Below are 26,242 nucleotides of genomic sequence, written 5' to 3'. Positions count from 1 at the left end.
CATTAGCTATGTTACATCTAATAATAACAAACAAAAAAGTAGTACGCAAGGTCGCAAGCCAAGTTATGGGAGACTATATATCTTTCAATAATTTGTACTTTATAGCTATTTCTTACCTCATATCTTTTGCATTCCTATTAGGGAAAAGAAAAAAGAAATTTTAAAATAGAAGCGAAATGCATATTTAAAAGGTCGACCCTAAAGTGTTCTAAGCATGTTTGATTCACTATTTTCCTATTTTCCAGTTGGGAAAATATTATTTTCTTGTGTTTAATTATTTAAAATGGGTATGTAATTTAAATTTTCTTTTATAAAATTTATATTGTCCACCTTCTTTTCTCCAGAAAAATGACAAATATTTTCCCTTGTTATTAACTTGTACGTTTTCCTGAAATAAAACTAAAGAGAGTCATGAATCAAATACTTTTCCACAGCAAAACATACTTGTTGGTGTCAAACGCTGTGCAAGAACAAAATAGTAAAATATTCTCGTGTATGTGCAACCAAGCACAAGAATAATATATTTCCTTGGCAAATTTCCATGAGAAAATAAATACTTTCTTGAGAAAATTTTATGAGCAATCAAACATGTCCCCATGCTTAGTATTTTGAATCTAGATTTTTAATTCACACCACCTTATGAGTTTCATAAAAATCACCAAGTGAAAGGCAAACTTAGAAGATGAATTTCAATAAAGTATTTGGGAATTGTAATAAAATTGTTAAAATCTTAGGAAAACAAATGTGTTTACCCCTCAGTGCAACTCACTAGGGGTGTTGATTCGTTAATTTTATTTTTATTTTTTGTTGTTGTTGTTGTTACACAAATTCAAAATGAACAAGGGCACATGTAGAGGGTGATGGTCTTTCACTTGTAGGACTACTGTGGCTTATGACCTTAAGAAGGGCTGGGAAAATGATTACACATATACTCAGTGGACTTTTAAAGAGCGCATAGTGCATTAGTGTGGTGAGTCAGGTGCCACTTTGCTTAGTGATCTCTACTGCTATTATGGGCTAAGGGCTTTCACAACAATTGAGTTCAAGTGAGATTGCATCATGGGTAATTTCTCAAACAGGACTCAATAATACAACATTGTTCCCAATCCAGACCATGACAGCAACATCTTTCAATTTTACAGCAACATTATATTGTACGTCTATGCTAACTCTTTTTTGGTCCGAGTTGCCTGGGCTCGGAACAAAATGACATTATTGGGTCCTGATTGAGAAATTACCCTTGCATCATTCTAATCAAACAAACCAAATTCCATAACTTGGTCTCCCAAGAAACCATTTTAAATCACAACTGATTAAAAATCAATTTTGCAAATTGATATGTGCGTGATTTGATCTGGCTGTAGTGTGCTATATATAAACATTAATGATGGAATAAGGACGAAATAAAGAAGTATCCTGTGGGCATATATCTTTTGTGTGTTCAAGGAGTCAAGGACCATCTAATCGTTTGGACCAGTGCATGAGTAACTGAGTTCCCTCTTGTATGCGCACATGAAGAAGAGTGTGATGGCATTGTTTCATTTAGTATTGATGGTTGGGAAGGTGATGTAAGCAAGAATGTTTATAAATTGAGAATTGTTGTGAGACCACGATCATTCTTATATAGGAAGATTGCCTTTATAATTTAATACAAAAAGTAGATTTCGTAATTTATATTTAGAGTAGTTCTACTTAGACTCCCTCAATAATTCCATTGGGAGTTTGGGACTTCATTTCCTTGGCATCAAAATCCAAAGTAACAAATAAATCAAAAACATCATCACCACATCATACATTTCTTTCCAAATGCATGATCACAATGTCACATGTGTACGTTTTCTTATATTATAGAAACAAAAGAAACAAAATTGCAAGTTACGGACGCATAAACCGCCAACTCCCAAAAACCCTTCCATGGAAAACCTTAATTGCAATTCATATATATGCTGATAATTTACATTTATATTACAAAACATAATAGGAAAGACTGGTCGATAAGGCAACCAACAACTTGAAACATAACCCCTTTTCTTTCCTGCCCATCTCCTTCAATCACTTTCTCCAAAAATATAACTCAAGTACTCAACTAAAATAGCAACTGGTAAGAAACCAAACCGGCCTAGTGACTTAAATGTGAGTTGCTGCCTAGGGGCTTGTTTGTTGACACCCTTTTCTGGCAAATAAGTTGCTACGATGAAATGTGGTAATTCTAAAAGCTAGTATTGTAAAAATTGTTTGAGCTAGCTATAGGAAATCTCTAGTGCTCCTCCCACAATAATGGTTCATCAAGTCGGAATCCAATGCCAATTTCAGTTGCTAACCATGACGATGAGTAACAAAACCTGTCGAATGGATTTGTGAGGTCAAGTAAAAGATCGGGCAAGTCGAACAACGTTTCATCATTGCCAATAGACTCCAAAATCGTTGATTCCTGAGTATCACTAGACGTTGTTGTAGGACTTGGAGATTGAGACATTACGCTTTCCACTTGGGTTGCTTTCGGTTCTCCAAATGTAGCTGCTTTGGCAGCAGCAACTTGGATGTCCTTGGGTGAGGCGCTAGCCGGTCGTGGTAGCATTGGAGCAAGTTCTGGAAAATTGAGATGAGCACTAGGACCTTTGATAGTGAGTGCAGCGACATCATGGGCTCGTGCAGCCATTTCGGGTGTTGGAAATGTCCCGAGCCAAATTCTTGATTTCTTTCTTGGTTCGCGAATTTCTGACACCCATTTGCCCCAACTTCGCATTCTAACTCCGCGATATGTTGGGTGCTTAGTTTCCTTTCCATTCTTCGTATTCTTCTCGGCATCTTCGACATCTCTTGCGGCTCCTTTGCCTTGGGTCTTCAACTTTTTCGTTGCACTTTCGTACGATATACTCACATTTTCGCCATATTCTGATGAAACCATGGAACTTGAGGATGAGGAAGTAGAGGGAGAAGTAGTGGTGGTGGTATAAAATGAGGCAGAAGGAGAAGATACAAGGGAAGATTGATCCTTGCGCTTCAGAAAGGTGGACTCTTCCATCACAAGTGATCCTTGTTGTGTGCTAGAATGTGCCAGAGTTGCACATAAAAATAGGGGGATGGGCTTTTATTGTGTTTCAGTGAAATAGTTGGAGAGAGAAAAATGGACAAAACAATGGGCCCTTGGCATCAATTTTAATGTGGAACAACTTTTGATTTATTTTATGATGTGGTAAGGGCCAAATCAAGGTGTGACATTTGTACCTTATGCCATCAGCCCATTTATATTGTTAAAATAAAAAGTGTTTAATATACCTTATATACGTAACATATGAATGTTATTTTTTTTTTTTGGTGTTTTACCGCGACTTGATCAATATATGAATGTTATTTGTAATATTGGTTCTTACCTTATAAAATTAATAACGAAGGATCCACTGAAAATTAATACACATTGTTTGGCTTATACTGGGAATTTACAGTAGGTAAGTGGTCCTTGTTTCCCTTTTAACTCTCTTTGGACAAACTTGAACCTTGGGGCTACTTCAGAAGTTGAAAATTTTATTCATTTAAAGTACTGGCCTGGTTATTATATACTCAATAGTCAATACGAATGGTGCAATGGTGCTATCTCATCAACATGTAATGCATTTGAGGTCATCTCGTACCTTCCCTTGTTGCTTTCTTTGGCTCATTCTACTGTCAATATAGATTGCATTGAGCATATTTCATCTTTCAATTCCTTTGTTATCGAATTTGGAATTCTCTATACGGTATGAAAGATTGGTAGGCCAAAATTTGTACCCTACCGTTATAGAATCCAAGGTCCAGCTCCAACAATGAAAAATACACTTTAAAACCTCATTAGCTGGCATGGTCTCCTTGTTGGACCCCTCATATTCTTATTCAAATCCAACGATCAGGATCACTCCGATGTAAGTCTTAAACACTACTAGTTCATGTGTTGCAATATCAAGCAATTGGATGAAGAGCTTGGATGAATCTTGAGAATCTAATAGAGTATCCAAAATTCTCTATATAGCACCAGCCTAATAGCCAGCAATATGTGTTTAGGGCGGTTAATGGATCCGTTTGGGTTGGGTTTTGAAAAATCCGAACCTAAACCAATAAAAAAATTGAGAATCCAAAACCAAACCGATAATATTATATTTCATCCGAACCGAACTGATAAGATATATTGCAATCCGAAATCAAACCGATCCAAACCGAAAACTATCAAATTAATTAAATCGATTAATTTCAATCACACAATTGATAAACACATACAAAATTAATCATATATATTACTAAAATGTCATCAATTCGGATTTATATCAGTTCGGTGGAGAATAAATCTGAAACCAAACCAATATTTTATCAGTTCGGTTTTGAGTCGATAGAAAATAAACCAAATTATCAAAACCCAAACTATTTTTTATTAGTTTGGTTTGGATCGGTTATCAAAACCCACTGACAGACCTATATGCGGTCTATGTAATCTGTCATTGGCAAAACGCAAACCCATGTGGTTCTCTTTGAGTAGTACGTGGTCAAGCCAACCAATGCAAGGGCACATGCATATGTAACATGTCTTAATTTTCTATGCGAGACACAGAAAAATGGAAATCAAATAAATTTAGCTTTTTTTTTATTTGGTAATAATTGTCAATTTTATTTATGTGATATTAAGAAATGTACAAACAGCAGCCAAATTATTAAAAAGTAAACTATTAATACAATGTGGATAGTAAACTATTGACTAATTTATTTATTTGTTCCTTTGTTTTATTTCCAACTAGCAAACTGACACGTGGCTACGCCACGTGAGCGGGCAGTTTTTTTGGGCAGTGGTAATGCTGTAATTGTTTACAAAAAATGAGGGCAATGTTTCAATTTCGAAAAGAGGAGTCCACGTGTCAGCTTTTTGGACAGTGGCAATATTGTAAATATTTGCAAAATTGAGGATAATGTGCTAAATCAAGGGGGAAACGTCTAAATTTTACCGGTCAAATACCGGTCTTACCCTTCCATAACATATCTTATTTACGTATTTACCTTTTAATAATAATTGTAATAACCAAATATGTTCAGGGGTATAAGAGGAAAATATCACTGTTCACGAGACAGTTTTCTTTAAAGTAGTTAGATTTCATTTTAATTTCTTATAAAGAAGTAACAGAACACATCATACCAATATTAGTCGAAAATAGTAAATGCAAATGAATGGTTGTTGGAGACTTGGAGAAAGCAATTGAAAGACCTGTCACATCATTTTTTAATCGGATCATTTTTAACAATATCATCAATGGAACTTGAAAATATATATATTGAAGTACAGCAGGTGATTAGCAGGTGATATGGATATTTCTGTATCGACCCAATTTATGATAGCCGATGGTCCGACGGGTGATGGATCCAGAAAGAAGACATACAGTGGGGTGAAGGGCATTCTATTAGGGCCGCAGACATAGGAGTCAAGTATGAAGGCTGAGAACCGAGGACTGACAGTGTAGAGCCGCGACGTGAAGGAATAGCTGATCTGGAATTGTACCATCAGGACACGTGCCCAGCAGGAGCACGGGAAAAACACTAGGATCATACGGGAACCCTCCACGCGGCAATCAATGGACCGAGAGACGGAGGGACACGTGGATGGCCTAAGAGAGAGATGAGAGATTATAAATAGAATAGGAGAGAAGGAGAAGAGGATATGTCACAACATTTGGCGCCGTCTGTGGGGAGAGAGAGTGGAAAATAGTGAGATGGCAACAAAAAGAAGAGTGGGTCGACCAAAAAAGACAACGGTCGCTGAGATGGATGTGGAATCAGGAAGGAGTGAAGGGGGAGGAGCAAAGTAGGGAAGAGAGAAGAATGTCGAGGAAGCAAAAAAAACAAGGTTGTTGCATGAGGAGATAAGCGATGTTGAGAGAAGAAAAACGAGGGTTAAGGAGGGAGAAAGAGACAAGAGAGAGTCGGAAGGAAAGGGAGGTGTCGAGAGCGAGAAAGAGGAGAAAGGGGAACGGATGTGGGAAGAACAGACGGTGGTGGGGCTCACCAAGGAGCAAGTCGAGAAATGATCACCAACCGATCCGAAAGCTAGTCCGAAAACGCACCAAGGGCATGGGAGGCGCGGCGAGTCGGTGGTGGGTGGTTGAACCGCGAACCCACCGGGCGGACTTCGATCCGGGAGCCGGAGGGTGTCAAGAGGTTCAACCAGCCAAGGTTTGAGAGGTACGATGGGACTGGGGACCCCGCTGACTACATTCATCATTTCCGGCAGCAGATGCCGTTGTGGCAGGAGCCGCGGTATGACAGGCTGAGATGTATGATGTTCCCGACAAGCTTAAAAGGGGGAGCATCTGATTGGTATTACAGATTACCTTCTAAGAGTATTAATAACTTTCAAGAGTTGGAGCAGGCGTTCATTGATCATTTTATACACTAGAAGAAGCGTGTGGTGAACATAGCGGTCTTGTTCAACGTAAGGCAGAGGTCCACTGAATAGGTAAGGGATTTCTTGTGTAGATTCAAAGCGGAGACCTTGAAAGTGGAGAATCTGGACGAAAGGACGGCGGTGATAGCCTTCGAGAGAGGATTGCGCCCGGGAATAAGGGTACATGAGTCGGTAGCCAAGAATGAGATTGCAACATTACAAGATCTGTACCCAAGGGTGGAGAAGTACATCAGGTACGAAGACACCATGCAGAAGGAGGTGAGAAGGCCAGGGAAGGCGGTGTTATCGCTGGAAAAAGGTGAGGGGCGTCGGCGATATGAGTCCTCGGACAAAGGGGGCAGCGGATACTGAGGATATTCGTCGCGGCCCGAGAGGAGCAGAGAAGAGGCTAGGAGGGAGAGTCGAGACAAAAAGCCCTATCGCGAGGTAGAGCAAGTGGCACTGAACAAATCGTTGAGGGTCCACGAACCAAACCAGTGGAGGTACAAGGCAGACCCTATTGTGCCTATCATCAAATAAACAACCATGAGACAGACGGCTGCTATGCGTTAAAATGGTTAATTCAAAGGATGATAGGAAAGGGGTTGTTGAAGGAATTTATAACAGAAGAAGAGAAGGTAGAGCAAGCACCGACCCAGGGGAGGATATTGGGGACGATCAACGTGATATTCAGTGGAGAGATATTGAGCCACAATGCACACCGAGACAGAATACGGTGGGCGGCGGCGAGCCACAATGCACACCGAGACACAAGGACATTCACGGGCGACTTCCTGGTCCGCGAATGGAAGGGGAAGTATAATGTTCACCGACGCGGACCATCAAGCCATCAATTCCCCGCATGAGGACGCGCTGGTGATCACTGTGGCTATGGGAAATTACATGGTAAAGAGGGTGTTAGTGGACTGCGGCAGTGCCGTAGATTTACTGTTTAGAGGGACAATGGAAGAAATGAAGATAGAAAGGAAGCAGTTGAGACCCTTACCGACAAATTTGTATGGGTTCAACGGAAGTATGACGGAACCTTTGGGGGAGCTTCTGCTCCCAGTGACCACGGGACCCGTTACAGTGTTCTCGAGATTCAAGGTGGTGGATGCCGACTCGCAATACAACGCCATCCTGGGAAGGAGGTGGATTCATGAGATGAAAGCAGTTCCCTCTACCTACTACCAAGTGATTCGATTCCCTACCCCTACCGGGGTATATGAGGTCCGCGGGGATCAGGTGTCAGCTAAAAACAGTCACCAGAGTATAGTGAACAGATTGATCTGCGGATCAGAGGAAGAGACTTCGCGTTCCAGGAAGAGGTAGGCATAGCAATTACAGTACACCATCGAGGAGGGGTCGGCGGAGTTAACAGAGGAACCGAAGACCTTGGATGAGATAGAGGTAGTGAATTTGGGGGAAGGCGACGAGGAGAAGTTCACATCAGTGGGGTCCAATTTGTCTAAGGAATGGAAGGTTAAGTTAGTACAGTTTTTGTCTGCCAATAAAGATGTGTTTGCATGGACGATTGAGGAAGTCACCGGATTAGACCCAGAATTCGCATGTCATAGGTTACATATGAGGGAAGACGCGAAGCCAGTAAGATAGAAGATATGAGGAATTAGACTGAAGTACACCGAAGGAATTCGCGAGGAGGTCGCGAGGTTGAAAGGGGCAGGTATAATACGAGAGGTGTCGTTTACCGACTGGTTGTCAAATGTGGTAGCGGTGCCTAAGAAGAATGGCAAGGTATGTATGTGCGTCGACTTCACTGACGTGAATTCAGAATGTCCCTAGGACAACTACCCCATGCCGAGAGTAGATGAGCTGGTGGATAGAACTGCAGGGTTTAAAGTGTTTTCCTTCATGGATGCGTCAATGGGATATAACCAGGTGGCCATGTATGGCCAGATCAGGAGAAGACAACTTTCGTGGTGGAAGGCGGTACATATTGTTATACGAGAATGCCGTTTGGATTGAAGAATGTCGGGGCCACATTTTAGCGGCTAGGGGAGAAAATGTTTGAAAGCAAGATCCGAAAGGGGATTGAGATTTACATAGATGACATGGTGGAGAAGAACATGTTGGAGGAAGAGCATTTAGAGGGTTTGAAAGAGACGTTCAATATACTACGGTCGTACAATTTAAAGCTTAATCCAGAGAAGTGTAACGTTCAGCATTACTACGGGGAAGTTTCTGGGATACATAGTTACTTATCGGGGAATAGAGGCCAATCCCGAGCAGATAAGAGCCCTAGTGGAGATGTCGTCACCTCAGGATGTCAAAGAGGTACAGAGACTTGTAGGAAGGGTTGCGGCTTTGAATAGGTTCATCTCAAAGTTATCGGATAAGTGTAGGCCGTTGTATCTGTTGCTGAGAAACACTCTAGATTTCGAATGGACCGCGGAATGCCAGGAGGCGTTCCAGGAGTTGAAGAGTTATTTAGGTAAGGCTCCTGGCCGCCGCTGATCGAACGGGAGAAAATTGTACTTGTATTTGGGGGTCACGGAGTATGCCATTAGCTTCATTACTAGTCGAATTGTGGGAAAGTTAGAAAAGTCGGTGTACTTCCAAAGTAAAAACATCTTTGAGGCCGAGACCCGGTATAGCAGAGTCGAAAAATATGCCTTGGCATTGGTGTTCTCTGCCCTGAAGTTGAAACCATACTTTGAAGCACACTCTGTAGTGGTGGTGACAAATCTTCCTTTAAAGCAAGCGTTGAAAGCAGAAAAGTCTGGGAGGATCTTTGAAATGGCAAGAATGTTGAAGTTCTTTACGAGATACAATATCATATCGAAATGGAAAAGAAGGCGTGGCGGTGGTGGCAGAATTCTTAGCAGAGTTTCCAGCGGAGGATCCCACCTGGGGAGAAGAGATGATCATGGAGCCGGAAAAGATCATGGAACAAGACTGGTTGGACCCCTGGGATCGAAGAAATGGGTGGAGAGTGTTCGACCGTCGTCACCTACGCATTACACTTGCGATGGGATAGAGCGGTGTTGGTCACGCCGGAGAACAACAGAATGGAGTTAACCATGAAGTTAGGGTTCGCGGCATCCAATAATGAAGCAGAGTATGAGGCGGTAATAGCGGGCATGAGAATGGCAGAAGATGTGGGGGTAAAAGAACTGACAGTGTATTCGGACTCGAATTTGGTAGTGTGCCAGGCAAACGGGGGGTTTGCCACGCGATGCCCGCGAATGGTAAAATATTTGAAAGTGCTGCAAAAGAGGGCCGCCGGGTTTGCAAAGATCAAGTTCATACACTTGGGTCGCGGCGAGAACAGACATGTCGTTGCCTTAGCATACGTGGCTGCCGCAATCGCTGAGTCTGAAGAGAGAGTGATAAAGGTAAAGCGATTGGAGAAACCTAGTACAAAGGAAGTGGAAGAGGAGGGGGCTGAGATATGTCAGGCGGAGGAGGAAGAGGGGGGTTGGATTAAACCCATCAAGAATTTTTTGTCTGGGGACGTGGTGAAAGATAAAAAGGAGAAAAAGAGATTGGAGCAGACTTCTCGGAGGTACGTGCTGATAGAAGGGGAGCTGTCGCGAAAGAATTTTAATGGGCCGTTGCTAAAGTGTCTCGGGCCGAAGTTAGCCCTAGAGGTGCTGGCGGAGTTACATGGGGGAAACTGTGGAAGTCACTTAGCGGGCAGAACAACAGCGCACAGATTGATAACGCAGGGCTACTTTTGGCCACACATGAAGAGGGATGCCGTGAACTACGCTAAGCGATGTGAAAAGTGCCAGAAGTTTGCTCAGATGATCTTTCCGCCAGCGGAACCATTACATAGTGTGTCTAGTCCGTGGCCTTTCGCAATGTGGGCAATGGATATAGTGGGTCCACTGCCCATGGCTATCGGCAAAAGGAGATTCATGTTGGCGGCCACAGATTATTTCACCAAGTGGATCGAGGCAGTGGCCCTGCAACAGGTCAAGGAAGCCCAAGTGATCAAGTTCTTGTGGGAGAATATCATCTGTAGATTTGGGTTGCCATATATTATCATAGCGGACAATGGAGCCCAATTCACCGGATCCCTGCCCATGGCTATCGGCAAAAGGAGATTCATGTTGGCGGCCACAGATTATTTCACCAAGTGGATCGAGGCAGTGGCCCTGCAACAGGTCAAGGAAGCCCAAGTGATCAAGTTCTTGTGGGAGAATATCATCTGTAGATTTGGGTTGCCATATATTATCATAGCGGACAATGGAGCCCAATTCACCGGATCCAAAGTGCAGGCGTTCTTACAAGCATACAAGGTGAAGCAGGGGTTCTCAGCTCCATACAATCCAGAAGGCAACGGGCAAGCAGAATCTTCCAACAAGACCATTATGAACAATCTCAAAAGGAAGCTAGAGGATAAGAAAGGCGTGTGGGCAGATGAACTAAGTCATGTTCTCTGGGCATACAGGACAACGCCTTGAACGTCAACCGGGGAAACTCCCTTCTCTTTAGCTTACGGAGTCGAGGCCGTGATTCCCTCGGAAATGGTGGCAGCCACAACGCGGACAAGAGCGGTGGAAACAGGACTGAATGAGAGCATACTGGCAGTGGATATGACTTTAGCAGAAGAGAGAAGAGACGCGGCGCGAATTAGACTAGAGGAATATCACCGCAGCCTTCAGAGACGTTATAACAAGAGAGTCAAGCCGCGACAGTTCAGAGTAGGGGATGTCGTGCTGCGACAAGTGACGCACAGTACCAAGAGAGAGAATGATGGAAAGCTGGGACCGAACTGGGAGGTGCCCTATACGGTGGTCGACGTAGGAGGAGCTGGTACTTACAAGCTGCGAACAACGGAAGAAAAAGTGCTAGAAAAGCCATGGAATGTGAGAATGTTAAAAAAGTTCTATGCTTGAATGTAATGAAAGTCCAGAATGACACACTGGAGCTGTTTGTAAATATATAATACAATGACACTTTTGAGGAGTAAATTTTGCCCTTATGCATAAATGTAACAGTCAGGCTAAACACGGTTTGAGGGAAAGAGATGCCCAAGGACGAGAGGTCCACCTCAAATTAGAGCCGCGGATCTGGGAGAGCCATCCGCGGAAGAAAGGCATACGCTGCACCGGGGGCAAAGAGAGAAGCCCAGCGGTTGGCGAAGCCACTCCAAAAGAGCCACCGCGGTGGGGATGAGCCCTCCGCGGACAAACTGCTTAAATCATGTCCACAGCAGGTTGAGCTGCCCCGATGGAACTCGAAGTCTATGAGTGACTGCGAAGTGAAATGAGATATTCACGAGTGAGAGGCGTGGGTCACACATGGGGGCAAGAAAAGAGAAGGCCCCAGTGTAGAGACTGACAAAGGGAGAGAGAGTAGAGACATAAAAGGATGAATAGCAGCATGTCAGGCAGAACAGTAACTAAAGCCAAGAGACCATACATATAATGGGGAGGAGTGAAATAGTTCCTAACCAAACCAACACACAAGTAAAAAAGGAAAAAAAATAATAATATTAATGGCACACTTAGTCGGAAAAGTTAGTTGCAAGACAACTAGTAAAATGACAGATAGCCAACATGGGGGCTAATCTAAGTTCGGCAACAAGTCTTCAGCAAGAGGTGCATGGTCAAGAGCACTCGAGACAGGGCCCGGGGAGGTGTCCTCACAAACAGGGTCTTCAGGCAGCAGATCGAGAGGGGCAACATCAACTGACTCAGAAACAGTCTGCTCCGCGGCAATGGGGACCGTGACGACTGGATCTTCTAACATGGGAGAGGGAGGTTTTTCTGGGAGGAGTTGGCCTTCTTTGATTAAACGTGCATGTTCGTCAGCGAGCTTCTTGGCCACACGCTTGTCGGCTTGAGCTTTGAAGCTTATCAGCAGCTGCTCCATGTCTTGAGTGTGTTACAGAAGGAAAGCGGCAATATTCTCGGTGTGTTGGAGGACAAGGGCTTCCCGCTGCTTGCTTAAGTGGTCATTCACTCCGTCCATAAAAGCCTGGTGGGAAGCTTCAGCAGTCCTTAGTTCATCTTCAGCTCGAAGTTTGGCCATGTCCGCGGCTGACAGATCAGCTTGAAGGCGTGCACAGGTGGCATTTAGTCCATTGGGACCGCCGACCTCCTTCTCTAATGATTTCACAGTACTCAGGGAAGAGAAGAGGTCGCGGATCATGTAGGTCATGTCCAAGCTCACCTAGCAACGGAAAAGCAGTCAGAATAATGGGCAAAATAGAGAGTGGAAGGTGTGGAAAGAGGGACATACCTTCTCCCAGCCGGCATATAGGGAGGTGCGATGCTGTTCAAAGGACCCAGTATCTGCATAAGCCAGGTCGCGGGGGAGATAGGAGCCATAGAACATGGCTGAGGCCATAGTAGGGTTTTCCAGAGTAGAGTCCTCCACATTGACGGAACGACCGCGCACCTTGAAGGTGGGGCGGAAAGTTTCCGGAGCCGCGGACCCGGGGAGAGATCGAGCAGTTTCCTTGCCAGGGCGCTGCAGCTGTGGAGAGGGGTGAGGAGCTGCGGAAAGTCTTGCGGTAGGAGATGATCTGCTGCGCTTGTGTGGGGGCTCTTCAGACGAGAGATCCATGGGGGCGTGGGGGCGACGAGATTTGGGGGCGGCTTTGGGAGTTGGGGACTTCAGTTACTTCATCATCAGAGTCACTGTCGAATAACTTAATCTTGGAGATGTCCATGGGGGAAGGTGAGGAGTCGACAGGAGGGGAAGTTGGAGGAATATATTGATCTTTCTAGTCAGCGAGGGAGCGGAAGGAAGGGGGTGTATATCGGCAGGACGGAGAAAGAACGTGGGCAGTGGATTTTCTGACTATCTCTGCTAGAGCCCGAGCCTTAGCCTGAGACTTGGTGGTTTTGCGAGTGAAGTCGCGACTGCGAGGCTTACTTTTGGGAGGATGGGACACGGATGGTGGAGGAGGTGAAGGCCGAGGCTTTCGTTCTTTGGGGAGCGGTGGACGATAAAATGGAGCAGAGTATTTACCCAAAGTATGCAGAGCGGGGTCAGTCAACAAGGGGGTTCCGTGGGAGGGATCTATGCAGAGAACTTCAGCTTGAGAAAAGCCCAGGTTGCGGATTTGTTCAAAGACCGCGGACTTCACACCGGTGTAAAAGCAGGATTTCGAGTCGGACTTCCAACCTGCGCAATAGAGAAATAAAGATAAGAAGTGAGTCCGCCGCATAATCGATATAAGAAAGAGATGTAATAAATCGAACTCACCGCGAGGCAGGAAGGTGAGATGGTTGAGAGTCACTTCAGATGGAACATCCGCGGACAAAAAATTACCGGAGACGTACAGGGGGTAATGGTGCCAAGTTTTGTCCGAGGTGGTGAGTTTGAGGACAAAGGACTATTTACCGGGACGGACACAGAAGGAGTGATATCCAACGCTCACGTCTTTGGTGCTTTTGCGTATATAGTAGTGAGAAATTACGTCGCGGAAGACTATTTAGGGCTCATGGTGGAGGTTGTAATGGTTAGCGGCATACATGATATGCCAAAAATTGCCTATACCCTAGCAGGGGGGAATGTTGAAGTGGTTACATACTTCGACATCTAGTAGAGACAGCGGTAGTCGCAAGCCAGAGACAATTTGACCAACCGTGGCCACGAGACATCCAGGTTTGGGGGGAACCAAATGGGGGAAGTGAGTCACGTCGGGCACGTGCTCAAGGAGGATGTCGTCTGGTATACCATAGCCAACCCTAATCGCTTCCAGGTTAGGTCGACGGGAGCGTGGGGGAGGCGGTGGAAGTTTGAAAAGCCGCCCGATGGTGGAGGGGGGGCGCGGTGGGATCGACGGAGGAGAGAACTCCTCGCGATATGATCGCTGAGGGAAGTCGGACCCTCTGATTGGGAATCCGACATGGGAGAGAGCTAAGAAAGATGAACAGTTCACGAAAAGAAATGCAAAAGAGAAGAGGAAAGATTACCAACCTGATGCGTCAACCCAACAACAAGAGCAAACACTTGAGCAAGCAAAGTATATAGAGAGGAAGAGTGAGAAGAAAACTAGAAAGGGGAAAGGGTTGAATGTAAAGAGGAGAGAGAGTAGTGTAGGAAGAAAGTAGGGAGTTCAAAAATGGCGTCTGGTGAGAAAGAAGAAGAAGAGTGATGAATAAATGAGAAGGAGAGAGGAAGCGAGTGGAAGTTGAAGTGTGAAAGGGGTAAAAGGGTAAAAGAAGGGGATCGGAAACCAAGGAGCCGTCAGTTGAACCAGAGGATGTGTGACACGTGGAGGAGCAGGAAACGAGGCGATCCGAACCAAGCACGCGTGGGACACGTGTGCCAATGATAAGAAAGCGTGAAACAAAAGCCAAGGGAAAAAGCAGGCAAATTGAGTTCTCGAGCCCACGAACATTCAGGATGTTCGTGAACTCGAGAGGGGGCATTGTAGCGACCCAATTTATGATGGCCGATGGTCCGGCGGGTGATGGATCCAGAAAGAGGACATGCAGTGGGGTGAAGGGCATTCTATTAGGGCCGCGGACATAGGAGTCAAGTATGAAGGCTGAGAACCGAGGACTGACAGTGTAGAGCCACGACATAAAGGGATAGCTGACCTAGAATTGTACCATCAGGACACGTGCCCAGCAGGAGCATGAGAAAAACCCTAGGGTCGTACGGGAACCTTCCACGCGGCAATCAATGGACCGAGAGATGGAGGGACACGTGGATGGCCTAAGAGAGAGATGAGAGATTATAAATAGAATAGGAGAGGAGGAGAAGAGGATAGGTCACAACAATTTCTTCACTAGATATATGTTGTTTCAATTTTTCGAAAATTAATTTTACAATGACAAAACGATTGTAACCAAGAAGTAGGTGCTTCCTGTGACATTATTCTCCCATTGCAAATGTTTTAATGCATGATCAACGGCATAATAACGTGCTATATATATTGCATACATATGATTATATGAAAGCAACAGAAGCGCGCAGTTACCTCTTACCAGTGCATGGAACTAAATCTGGAAATAAGAATCTCATCTGGAACTTCTCTTTTTATTTACTGGACATAGGCACACTACCGGTCCAGCACATGCATAAAATACCGTTAGCCACCATTTCACATGACACACAATGTGGTGGGTCCAAACTGTTCAGCTTATATGAACTTAATAGTTAATACTAAGATAGTAACTAACTATCCGTCCCAACGGTCAGATTCAACTTGTCATAAACTTCTTTTTCTGTTTGTAGTTCGTACTTCTGTAGAGAAGGCTATACCACTTGTTTTGGCCGGGTGCTTTGCCATAACGAATAGTTTGTTGATTGCTTTGGAAAATTTTCTATATACATTAATTCTATAGCATAAACAAAAATGCACGAGATAAGAGCATGTATTGATGTACCACCGATCATTGTCATTATAATGCTTGCAACCGGAGCCATGAATTTCAGCCAGATAGGGCACCATAGAATGTGACTACTGACGATAAATTTATCATAAGAAATTTCTCCACACAGTTTTGTTTTAACGCAGGTTGCACTTGATTAGAGGGAGTATCTTTTACTACCACGGCCAAGGGTGATTGATCAAGGATAGACTTTCTTATGAGGAATCGCAAAAATTAATTGCATATCACTATAAAAAAAATTATTATTTCTTAAAGGCTAACCGAATATAGACTATAAGGCTTCCCAACTTTACAAAACATGCCAATTTAAATCTTTTAAGTCTTCATTAGAAAATGTATTCTTCTTCCCAATCTCCCATAAAATAACAACATAGGCACTTCACATATAGTTTATAAACAACTTAATATAAAATTATGAAAGCGCGCATAAGCACTCAACTACAAATTAAGGCAATAGCAAAATTGAGTTTAGGAAATAAGCTAGTAATTAATTCTATAAATTGGTTATATAAATAATAGAAAATAAAGTTTGCAAGAATAAAAGGTGAAAAACTTGGAGAGAAGAACTATGGGTCTATGCATGGGTGTGCACAAAATAACAACACATCATAGATCATAGGTAGGTTGGGAAGTAGAAAACTTATTCCAAAAATATATTTATTGTTAAGTAAACAAGAAAATCAAATTGATATAACAAATATATCATGAACCAACCTTTAGTTCAACGAATGAATTTAATTTACCAATGATTAAATCCGAGCCTAGTAATGATCACTATGTCCTTAAGACAAATTTGCTCCCTCTCAGTGTTGAAGGTTGATAAGCAATTGTCTCCCAAGATAAAATGAATTTCATTCTAAGTAATGTAGCACTTCAATTCCAAAGAACTAACGAACGCAATATTATGTTTGTACTCGAACAACGAAAAACTTGTAGAGAGAGAAAATGCACGAAAAATAAGTCACATTATTTCTACTCAAGTTAGTACACTAGAGACAATTTCTCATTCATTATTAAATGGTTTTTAGACCACTCAAATGTCTAAGAATCCCTAACACAAAAAACTTCATTTCTAAACCATTTTCCCAACAAGGTGCACACTTGCGCTTAGGTATTTTTTATTTTTCTTTTGGGACAGCATGTGGGCCTAAGGTAGGATAGTAACACTAAAATATTTTTTTTTAATCCAAAGTTCAGGAGGGGTCCATAAATAGATCCGCCCCTGCTTGCAACATTTGTAAACATGCAATACTCTTTGCTACATGCGTGCATGCTATATGAATCATTTGATTACGTGATCATTTGTCAAGTAGGTTAAGAAAGTGTTTGCAGAGTCTACTACTCTACTTTGCTTATAATTCTCACCCATAGTATACTTGGCGTGTGTTCTGGACAATAGACTTCAAGTTTCATAACATAATAAGAGCAAGTTCAATAGGAAGGGGTTTTAAATATAACCTGCCAACAATGTGCCAAATAGGTGCAAAATCACTTTTTGAGCACTTATCTCATCTATGTATGGTGTCTTTAGCGTCCACCCCAGATATATTTAATTTTGCAATTCATTCTAATGCAGCTTTTAATTCCCAAGTGCTAATACGATACATACGACACAATTTCTACTTTCCGTTCGATCCATTATGGCACAAAGGTCATAAAATATGTTGTCTGTTAGAAACTTAAAGGCACAGTATGTCGCATGTCTATCACTTCAATTATAGAAGCTACTACGCTAGCCCTCAAATTTAGATGAGTTTCTCACACCATCAAAATTTAGAGCTCCGCTTCTGTAACACCCGTATTTAAAATACGTATTTATTTATTTATTTATTTAAAATTTGTTGGACTGGATTTGGAATATGTGGGCCTGATTTCTGGGCCCGAGTCTGTGTTGGGCTTAGGTTTCAAACCCAAATATATATTCATATTTTTCTAGAGAATAGGGTTTTTTGATAAAACTAAAATAAAAATGGAGGCGGAGATAAAAGCTCGTTGGCTAGAGCGTTGGAGCGCGACGATTCGGACTAGGAGGGATTCGTGGAACTGTTAATTAAGGTTAGTGGTTATATTTTTAAATTTTCACCGAACCTACGGTACTGCCAGAGTTTTGCTTCTGGCTCAGTATATTTTTGGCTATGTTTACTGTCGATAATCTTTTCCTCCTGTCGTTTTGATAAACTGTTAAATCTGAAACTATGTCGTATTGACTGTCGAAGCTTTATAGGTAGTTAATGGCGGCTAAAACAAAAAAATAAAGATGTTGTCCTGCATGTTTTGTTTGAACTGTTATTGGTATGGTTTGTATTGTTGGTTGTTAGTCGAAGATGGGTGCTGGCGAAGCTCTGTTGAAGCTCGGCAACTGTATTAATGGCGATACTAGGAAATGGCCAGAAAAATTTATGTAACTGTTATTGTTATTTGTGTGTTGATTGAACTGTGTTTAGGGATGGATGTTGGGTTGGTGTTGTATATGGTTTGGGGTGTTGTGGAAGCTTTGAACCGGCGTTAATGGAGGCGCCAGCCCATAGAGATCGGTACTGTTTACTATTTTGAACCTCGATAATGTTTATTATGTGGTGGTTGTGGGTTAGTTATGTTTGGTCGATTGAGTGTTGGGTAGGTTGATCGAGTGTTGGAGATGGGAGTATCAAAGTTTGGGGAAGCCATTAATGGAGGTCGAAAACTTCGTGATCTAGTTTGGAGGGAGTGAGATCGAGGTAGCTTAATTGAGTGGGGATTTTATTAAAGTTGTTTGGTTTTGTCATGGATCAAAACCGCTAGGTTGAAAAGGGGCGACGAGTAGAGGTGGTGGTGGCCGATTTGGTGGTCGGAGTCGGAGGAAGATGACCGGTTGGGCCTTGGGTCGGTTTCAGTTTTTGGGCTTGGGGATTGGGCCTTAGATGGTTTAGTTGCTGGGCCGAAATCTCGTTTTAGTTGTTGGGCCGGATTCATTTCTATTAGTTTTGTTTGGGCGGTTATAATTCGTATACATGGGCCGGTTTTCATTTATTTTGTGGGCTGGGTCATTATTGTTATGTGGATCCGGCTAACATTATTTGAACATTTGGTTGAGTCATAGGCTTGGCTAGTTGGGTCCGAACCATGGCCTTAACCATGATTTTAGCCATGCACATTTACCTTAGCCATGAACCATGGCTATGACCATGAACTGTTGAACATGGAAACGACAGTTTGACTTTGACAATGACGTGTTGACTTTGACTTTGACTGTTGACCGTTGACTGTGGAATGTTGACTTTTTCAAGATTTTCACATATTTAAAAATATGAACAAAGGTAGTAATAAAATATTGTCGAAAAGAGTATAATTTTGTTTGTCATTATCGAATTAAGATTTGACGTGAGTAATGTGTAAAGAATATAAATATTGGCACGTAACAAGAGAGAAATTCTTATAAGACTTGTGATTTGGACTCGAATAATTATGCGTGATATTTGGACTTGAGTTGTTCTTTCTTTTTAAAGTCATTTCATTTTGATATTTGGTGGAATGGACTTATATTTTTATTATTTATATACTGTTTATATTGTGCACAAATGGAAATAATGCGTGCCTTTGATGGTGAATTGAGTTCACATAAATATATTGAACGAATACGTTACAGGATTGATTACTATTATGAGTTGCTACTTAAGTGAATTGTAGTATTTATGAAGGCTTGAGATATTCCATATGGTATAGTATAATATATAATTGGCACGTGAAATAATAAGTTTCGAGATTCGATATAGAGATATTTGGATATCGTGCAATGATTAGTATTAGCACGTGATAATGTGGATTGTATTATAACAAGAAACATTGAGCTTCAGTACAATTAAGTATAATGGCATGAGATAGAATAAGAATTATTCTAAGATATAAATGTATGACACCTGAATAAATTACGTAACGAAAATCCTAGAACATAGCTACCACAACTCATATGATTTGGCTTTTGTGATGGGCGTATGTGATATAATTGGCCCTTCAGGCGTTTTAGTGAATCTGAATGGCCCTTCTGGCGTAAGTAATGTGATTGGCCCTTCTAGCGTTTCAGTGAAGCTGAACGGCTCTTCTGGCGTAGCCAAATGGTGGCTTGATTATTCCGTTCGCAAAACTAGAACGAGACACACGATATTTTATGCTAAATAGTGGCAGTACTTGCATAATAGCTTTCGTGTGAGGGTTACCTGGTGTGCGACATCCCGCTCAGGGTAGTTACGCACAGAGTGGTTCATTATGTGAGGGGAGGCATGTAGATGTACATGTTCGACGTTGGGAAGCGATTGTGGTAGCCAGGGAAACTAAGTAAGACATAGATACGACGTGATTTTAGGGACACGAAAAAAAAGCCTTAATTAATATAATTATGGTAATGTGTTGGTTAATGATGTATCTTTAGATAGATGATTGTATATGGTTTTGCAGAAGTGTGGGTCAAACTAATTACTTGGGTAGAGACGACCCACTCTGTAATTGAGCATGAAATGCGGTAAGTATAGAATATGTTTGGCTAGTTATTAGTTTAGTTAGAACCTAAGGCGCCTCGTGGAGGAACTAAATGCCTTTTTATTATGCGTATGGTTTGTTGTGTGGTTAGCGGGAAGTTAAGGCACCTCAGTGGAGGAACTACCTGCCTTACTTATTGTAGTTAAGAATGTCGTATTAGTTGTTGGAAGTTAAGGCGCCTCAGTGAAGGAACTAACTGCCTTATAGATTGTGTATGTGTATGTATATGTATAAGTATATATTGTATTTTAGAGCTACTCACACCAGCATTGTTTATAATACTGACCCGATTTGCATGTTTGCTTATCGGGTATGTTTATTAAATGAACATAGTTGATAAGTCTTCACAGGTTTCATGTTGAAGAAGGTTGGTTGTTGCTTGTGGTTTGCATTAGCGTCGCATTCAGGATATGTTTTGTTTTCCCTTAAGGTGTAATAGATTTTTAGTTGAGACAAATGTTGTTTTATATTTTCAGTTGTATTTATAACTAAAGAGGGTTGAAAGGAGATTTATAACTTAATCAATTTTGTGAATTTTTGTAATGAAGAGGACTTTTGTTAATTTGAAATTTTTATTGGTTTTTAATTATCCGCGTATTTAAACTGATTATGGGTTTTTGGGAGTGGAGAGTGCATCACACCTCGAAAATCAAAGAGTCGGGAACAAATATTGGTTTTCCGAATTCTGTCAAAATTCGGGGTGTGACAGCTTCTATAGCAGCGACATTGGAAACGTTTTTTGTGGATTACGGGTGCTATATTAATGCTTTTAGAGCAAGTCCAATGGGGAGGTGCTAAATAGGTGCCACATACGATTTTTAGCATTTTTAGCTTGTCAACCAAATTTGGCATGCCAAAACATCAAAAACCATTCCAATGGAATTTTTCAGCATTTTGTAAAAGTGAAAAGTGAACAATAAACATGAAAAGCAACATACGACAGAAATTTTGCCGTCAATGCAGTGAATAGTGACAAACGACATAATTGTCGGTAAAAATTCTATCGTCTACATATGGAACAGTAATAATGATCAGTAAAAAGTGAACAGTACGTTATTGTTGCAATTTAACGCACGAATAATAGAAATTCTCTCGTCTATCTTCCAGAACTTATTTTTAGCAGCTGCTAAACAATGCCACAAATTTGATTGGGTATATCACACAAGCCAAATTTATAACCTTTCTAGCAGCCCCATTAAAATGATGACATTTAACGGCCTGATAAACATAAAAGCACTTAAATCCAAATATCAATACTCAAGAACACTAATACTTGAACGTAACTATCCCTACGTTAAATCAATTCTTCTTACTCTCAATGATAATCATTATGCAATACAACTAGAGTAAAATGTTCGTTCCACTCCTAACAACTCAAGAACATGTGAATTTCAACCATAAATTCTAAAGTAAAACAAGAGAGTAATGTAACGTGAATTATACTAAGTGAATAGTGCTGAAAATTATGATTACTAATAAACTACTTGAAACAACAATTTACTTAATGAATAGAAGAGGTATAGAGATTGTTCTGATCGACATATGCAAGAGTTATTCATCAAATAACTAGTTTTTGTATTAAAAACCTATCCTTTATCATGTTACGTGATGCTTCACAATAAAAATTGATCTTTTTACATCCCCAATCATTTCTAGGTTATCTCTAATCAAAATATGACTAGTGTGAGAGTTTAGAACTTCCACAAATCTCTTTGATGGAATTTCTATACTCTAGTCTAATTCTAACAAGCCATATTTATCTATAATACATACCCAAAGAACTAAACTTGAAACACATAAAATATAAAAACTAGTTAGACAGAGAATAATCCTCACATAGGCTTCATAAAATTCACTCTAATGGGAGTTTTAGCCTTGATTCATTGGATGTATTAAACTAAGACAATAAATGAAAGACATTAAAAGTAAAAGAGAATTGAATTGATAAACTAAGCTTTATTAATGGAGGTTGAAGGCTACATAATTAAAAACTCTAATTACTTAACCCTAAAATAAAATAAACTATTCTAAAGAAAGGGAGAGAGAGAGAGAACCCTAAATTACATCTAAACTAAATAGGGGAGTAGCCAAGTTTTGTTTAGCCTTAACCCTCTTTATATAGGAGAGGGTTAGGGTTACATTTTCGTGCATGGGCAAAAAAGCGGGACTTTGGGCCTTTAATATGATCCCAAAGTCCATTAGATTAAGTCTAAAGAGGTCACAACTGCTGGAAATTACTTCAGTGCCCTTTTTGTCTACCTTTACAGCTCTGATTAGGGCAAGGCTGGGTCCATTAGAAATCTTATTCTGATCCGGTCGTTTTGACATAAAGTAGGTCTAATTCTAAGGCTCGAGTCCAAAGATATGCCCATTTGAAGTTCTGTTGACTTCTCGATTCTTTTTCTACCCGAATTGACTTTGACTTCCCAACTTTGACTGGGCTTGAAAAGGCTTTTTCTTCTTGATTCTTGGGCTTTAAACATAGAACTTTTCTAGCAATCATCTGGACTCATTTTCCATGCAAAATGACATCTTTTAGCACATAAACAGCTTCAAGACCTGAAATACACAAAAACACGAAAATAATACTAACTCTTATTTATTATAAACATAATTGGCATAAATGTAATACTATTAAGGGGTTTAAACTACATTTTTGGGTGCTTATCAACCACCCCCAAACAACATTTTTCTTGTCCTCAAGCAAAGATGAGAAATAAAAACAGATAAGTGGCCAAAAATGTGGTCTTAACTAATCTCATTTCGCAGAGTGCGATTGCATTGACCATATGCAATATGGCCTTAAACCACTAGGAATTCCCTAGTGGACGAGTTATAACCTCGTGAGAGTTTTCCAGAGAAGATACTCATAAACTTCATTTATACTACAACGACTAAGTAATTGTCCCCTAATTTTATCTCAGAATCTATACATCTCACTAGTAGTTAAACAAGGATCATCAATCTAACTCCGAAATTAATACATGCATAATAATCAAATTATCTTAAGATAAACAACTATACAATGAACTAAGCTATGAAATGCAATGGCAGGTCCGTTTCTGAAACTTTTGGGTAACGTGCCTAAGTAGGTTCTCACAAGAAGTGTGTCTAGACACATAACACTCTGATTTTTTCACTCAAGTTTGCTAACTCCAGTGTGTAGTGGGCACACGTTTCCTCACAATCTCAATGACAATCCAAGGAAGCCAAGGTCGATCAAACACATCTATCACTTACTATCACACCATCCTATTCCTAATTGAGCTAGATGTCTTTATTAGGTGATATGGAACGTAGGTGTTGATTAAAAAATGAAGAAAATGGATATTCAAAAAGACAAGTCTGAGATAATAGGGTCTTCAAAATATGTAACTAGATAAAACCTTGTTCTTACTTTGCTTCTACACTTTGTTTCCATCCTTAGCCATTTTTTTTGGCTTTTGACTCCTTTGATTCTATTTTTGGATTTCTAACTTTTTATTTTATTTCTATTATATTTTTCTTTTCTTTTTCTATTTCTTTTTCTTTTGAAGCAACTAACTAATTTTTGTTTACACAGGTTATTATCTTCTCTTTTCGTCACTCATCCTATTTCTCAGACTTATCCAAATAAGTAGGCTGATTTTATTTTTTTATTTTGTTTTATTGGGTAAAAGATTTATGGTTTGTGAAAATGCAAATGAAAAGGCTCAGTGGGGTGACTAGCGGAAAATATATTTAGGTTAGAATTTCTAGCTATATCGATCCAAAAATGGCCTCAATTCTCACTTAGGATATGATATGGTGATCAAGCAAGTGGATGTGTGATTTCACTACTCGGAATTTATTTCTCCTTTGTGTCATCACTCAAATATTAATTCATATGGGCTTTTTAGCTAGATGCTCACATGATATGTATTAAGTACTATAACCTAGGTCTCAAAAAAATACTATCAAGTACAATCATAGATACTCATACAAGATGTTCATAAAAAGATGCAATGCCTATTACCTATATATTAATCTAAATTTCAAAAATTAAATCCTAATTCAAGTACTACGTGAGATTTCAAAAATTAAATCCTAATATCATCATGGAGAAGGGAACAATATCATTATCACTAAGTGCATAGTATATACTATTTTTATGATTTTATACATTTCAAACGACAAATAATACATAATATACAACATAATATGTGTTTAAACATTTACAACATGTCTCTATACCACCCCCAAATAGAATCATGCTTTGTCCCCAAAGTATGGAATGAAAATAAATGATAAAGAGTACTATAGAAACGTGCTTGTAAATGGGAGCACCTGAAAAAGAAGGTTAATATATAATATATATATATATATATATATATATATATATATATATATATATATATATATATATATATATATATATATATATATATATACACAACTCCTGTATGAGTTCCACCCGTTATGGGAATAACATGAAAAAATAAATAGCACTTGGGACATAAGCAGACTCTAACAAAAATAAAATAATATCATACATTGACAAATCAAGCATGCACATATCGTAGCTCCTATAGGATTAGTGATAAACGTAAAAAGATAAAGTTTTACTTATGAATAAAGCGATGAAACTCTAAACGTAAGTAAAACTAAACGATAATTTACGTGCCTAATTTATCAAAGATTTCTACTCTCAATTCTATCAAAATATAGTGGAGTAGATGATTCGTTCCACTCCTAGTTGTTCCGCATGGTAATGTTCTCTACATATAAATAATCTTAACTAAAGTCTAGTGAGAGATTTACGAAATGATAACTAGACTACGATGGAACTACCCACAAGATGCAACTAGTCGACTATTTAAACAACTACGGGAATACTACGTCGATTCTATGATGAGGAGTTAGAGGGGGATTGATTCCACCTTAACTCAACTTAATCCACTAATCCAATTAATCGTAATCCGAATTGAACTGCTTCGCAAAACAATCTGGTTATTCCTAATCCCTAATTACACATGGCATTTCTACCAACTCATAACTAGCATGTGAACGATTACACCCATTCTCATGGTGAACTAATCATTTCTAGAGTGGAAAGGAAATTACGACGACTCTACGATAATCGGAATCAAGCTTTCATCAAGGCACCTCGAACCCCCTCTAATGGAGGGTTTAGCCGAGAATCATTACGCAATCATTTCCGATTAAATTAAAACTAAACATACTATAAAGAATTGAAATTTACTAATCTAAATTAAACAATAATAAAAATCTAATTAACAATTAAGAAATGATATCAACAAGAATTTAAACTAGATCTATAAATGTAATGACAGAAACGGATTGAATAATAATAAACTATTTTATTTATCTAATCAATGAATAACAATACTTTTAAAGGTTTAATCTAAAACAAGAAATGAAATGAACTAAACTTAATTAAAATCCATTAAAACTAGATCTAGAAGCTATTCTAATTTAACCCTAGCTACCATTACAAGGAACTAGTTTTCTAAAATATAACTAGATACTTAAGAACTAAGCTTCTCTTTGTTTTTATATGTTTTAGATCTAAAATCGTGCATGGGCTTGGAGCCATGTTTTGGGCCAGAGAATCAGGCCCAAAACCCAATTCTTTCAGTCCAAAAAGGCCTTTTCAGCTGCAGTTGGCTTTGACAAACTTTTCGTCCACTTTTACTCCTCTGATTGGGCCAAGGCTTAAACCATTGGAAAGCTCTTTCCAAGCCGGTCGTTTTGACATAAGGTAGGCCCAATTCCGAGGTCTGAGTCCAAAGATACGGCCTTTGGAAGTTCTGCTGACTTTGTGTGCTGTTTCTGCCCGCGTCGACTTTTCAGCTTTTGACCGGGCTTTACAAAGGCTTTGTCTTCTTGAATCTTGGCCTTTAATCATGGAACTCCTTAACAACCGACTTTTGCTCCTTTATCTCGCTAAAGTAGCACATTTCTGCACATAATGGACTTTGAAGCCTGAAATGCATAAAAACACGTAATCAGTATTAACTCTTAATTA

At 40.3% G+C, this 26,242-nt stretch overlaps 3 protein-coding genes across 3 annotated transcripts; 2 read left to right on the top strand and 1 right to left on the bottom strand.

Annotated features, from left to right (window-relative positions):
• Positions 1-1,915: 1,915 nt before the first annotated feature.
• On the bottom strand, positions 1,916-3,243 carry LOC147494395 (ethylene-responsive transcription factor ERF035-like). The gene has a single exon (XM_086568720.1). It carries the CDS (start codon positions 3,023-3,025, stop codon positions 2,258-2,260), a length of 768 nt encoding a protein of 255 aa, XP_086424846.1. The 5' UTR covers positions 3,026-3,243; the 3' UTR covers positions 1,916-2,257.
• A 4,045-nt stretch (positions 3,244-7,288) lies between these two features.
• On the top strand, positions 7,289-7,729 carry LOC147494394 (uncharacterized). Its single transcript, XM_086568125.1, has one exon. It carries the CDS (start codon positions 7,289-7,291, stop codon positions 7,727-7,729), a length of 441 nt encoding a protein of 146 aa, XP_086424251.1.
• Positions 7,730-9,339: 1,610 nt separating this feature from the next.
• LOC147494393 (uncharacterized) lies at positions 9,340-10,827 on the top strand. The gene has a single exon (XM_086568124.1). The coding sequence runs from the start codon at positions 9,340-9,342 to the stop codon at positions 10,825-10,827; it is 1,488 nt and encodes a 495-aa protein (XP_086424250.1).
• The last annotated feature ends 15,415 nt before the right edge of the window (positions 10,828-26,242 follow it).

This window comes from Coptis chinensis, chromosome 6, assembly GCF_015680905.1.
Source record: "Coptis chinensis isolate HL-2020 chromosome 6, ASM1568090v1, whole genome shotgun sequence".
NCBI classification, from domain to species: Eukaryota; Viridiplantae; Streptophyta; class Magnoliopsida; order Ranunculales; family Ranunculaceae; genus Coptis; species Coptis chinensis.
Note: the sequence above shows the minus strand (reverse complement) of the source record. Positions and strands in the feature narration are given on the sequence as shown.

Coding starts and splice junctions, on each gene's coding strand:
- LOC147494395 (XM_086568720.1), bottom strand. CDS start 3,025: ATGGAAGAGTCCACCTTTCTGAAGCGCAAGGATCAATCTTCCCTTGTA.
- LOC147494394 (XM_086568125.1), top strand. CDS start 7,289: ATGGGAAATTACATGGTAAAGAGGGTGTTAGTGGACTGCGGCAGTGCC.
- LOC147494393 (XM_086568124.1), top strand. CDS start 9,340: ATGGGTGGAGAGTGTTCGACCGTCGTCACCTACGCATTACACTTGCGA.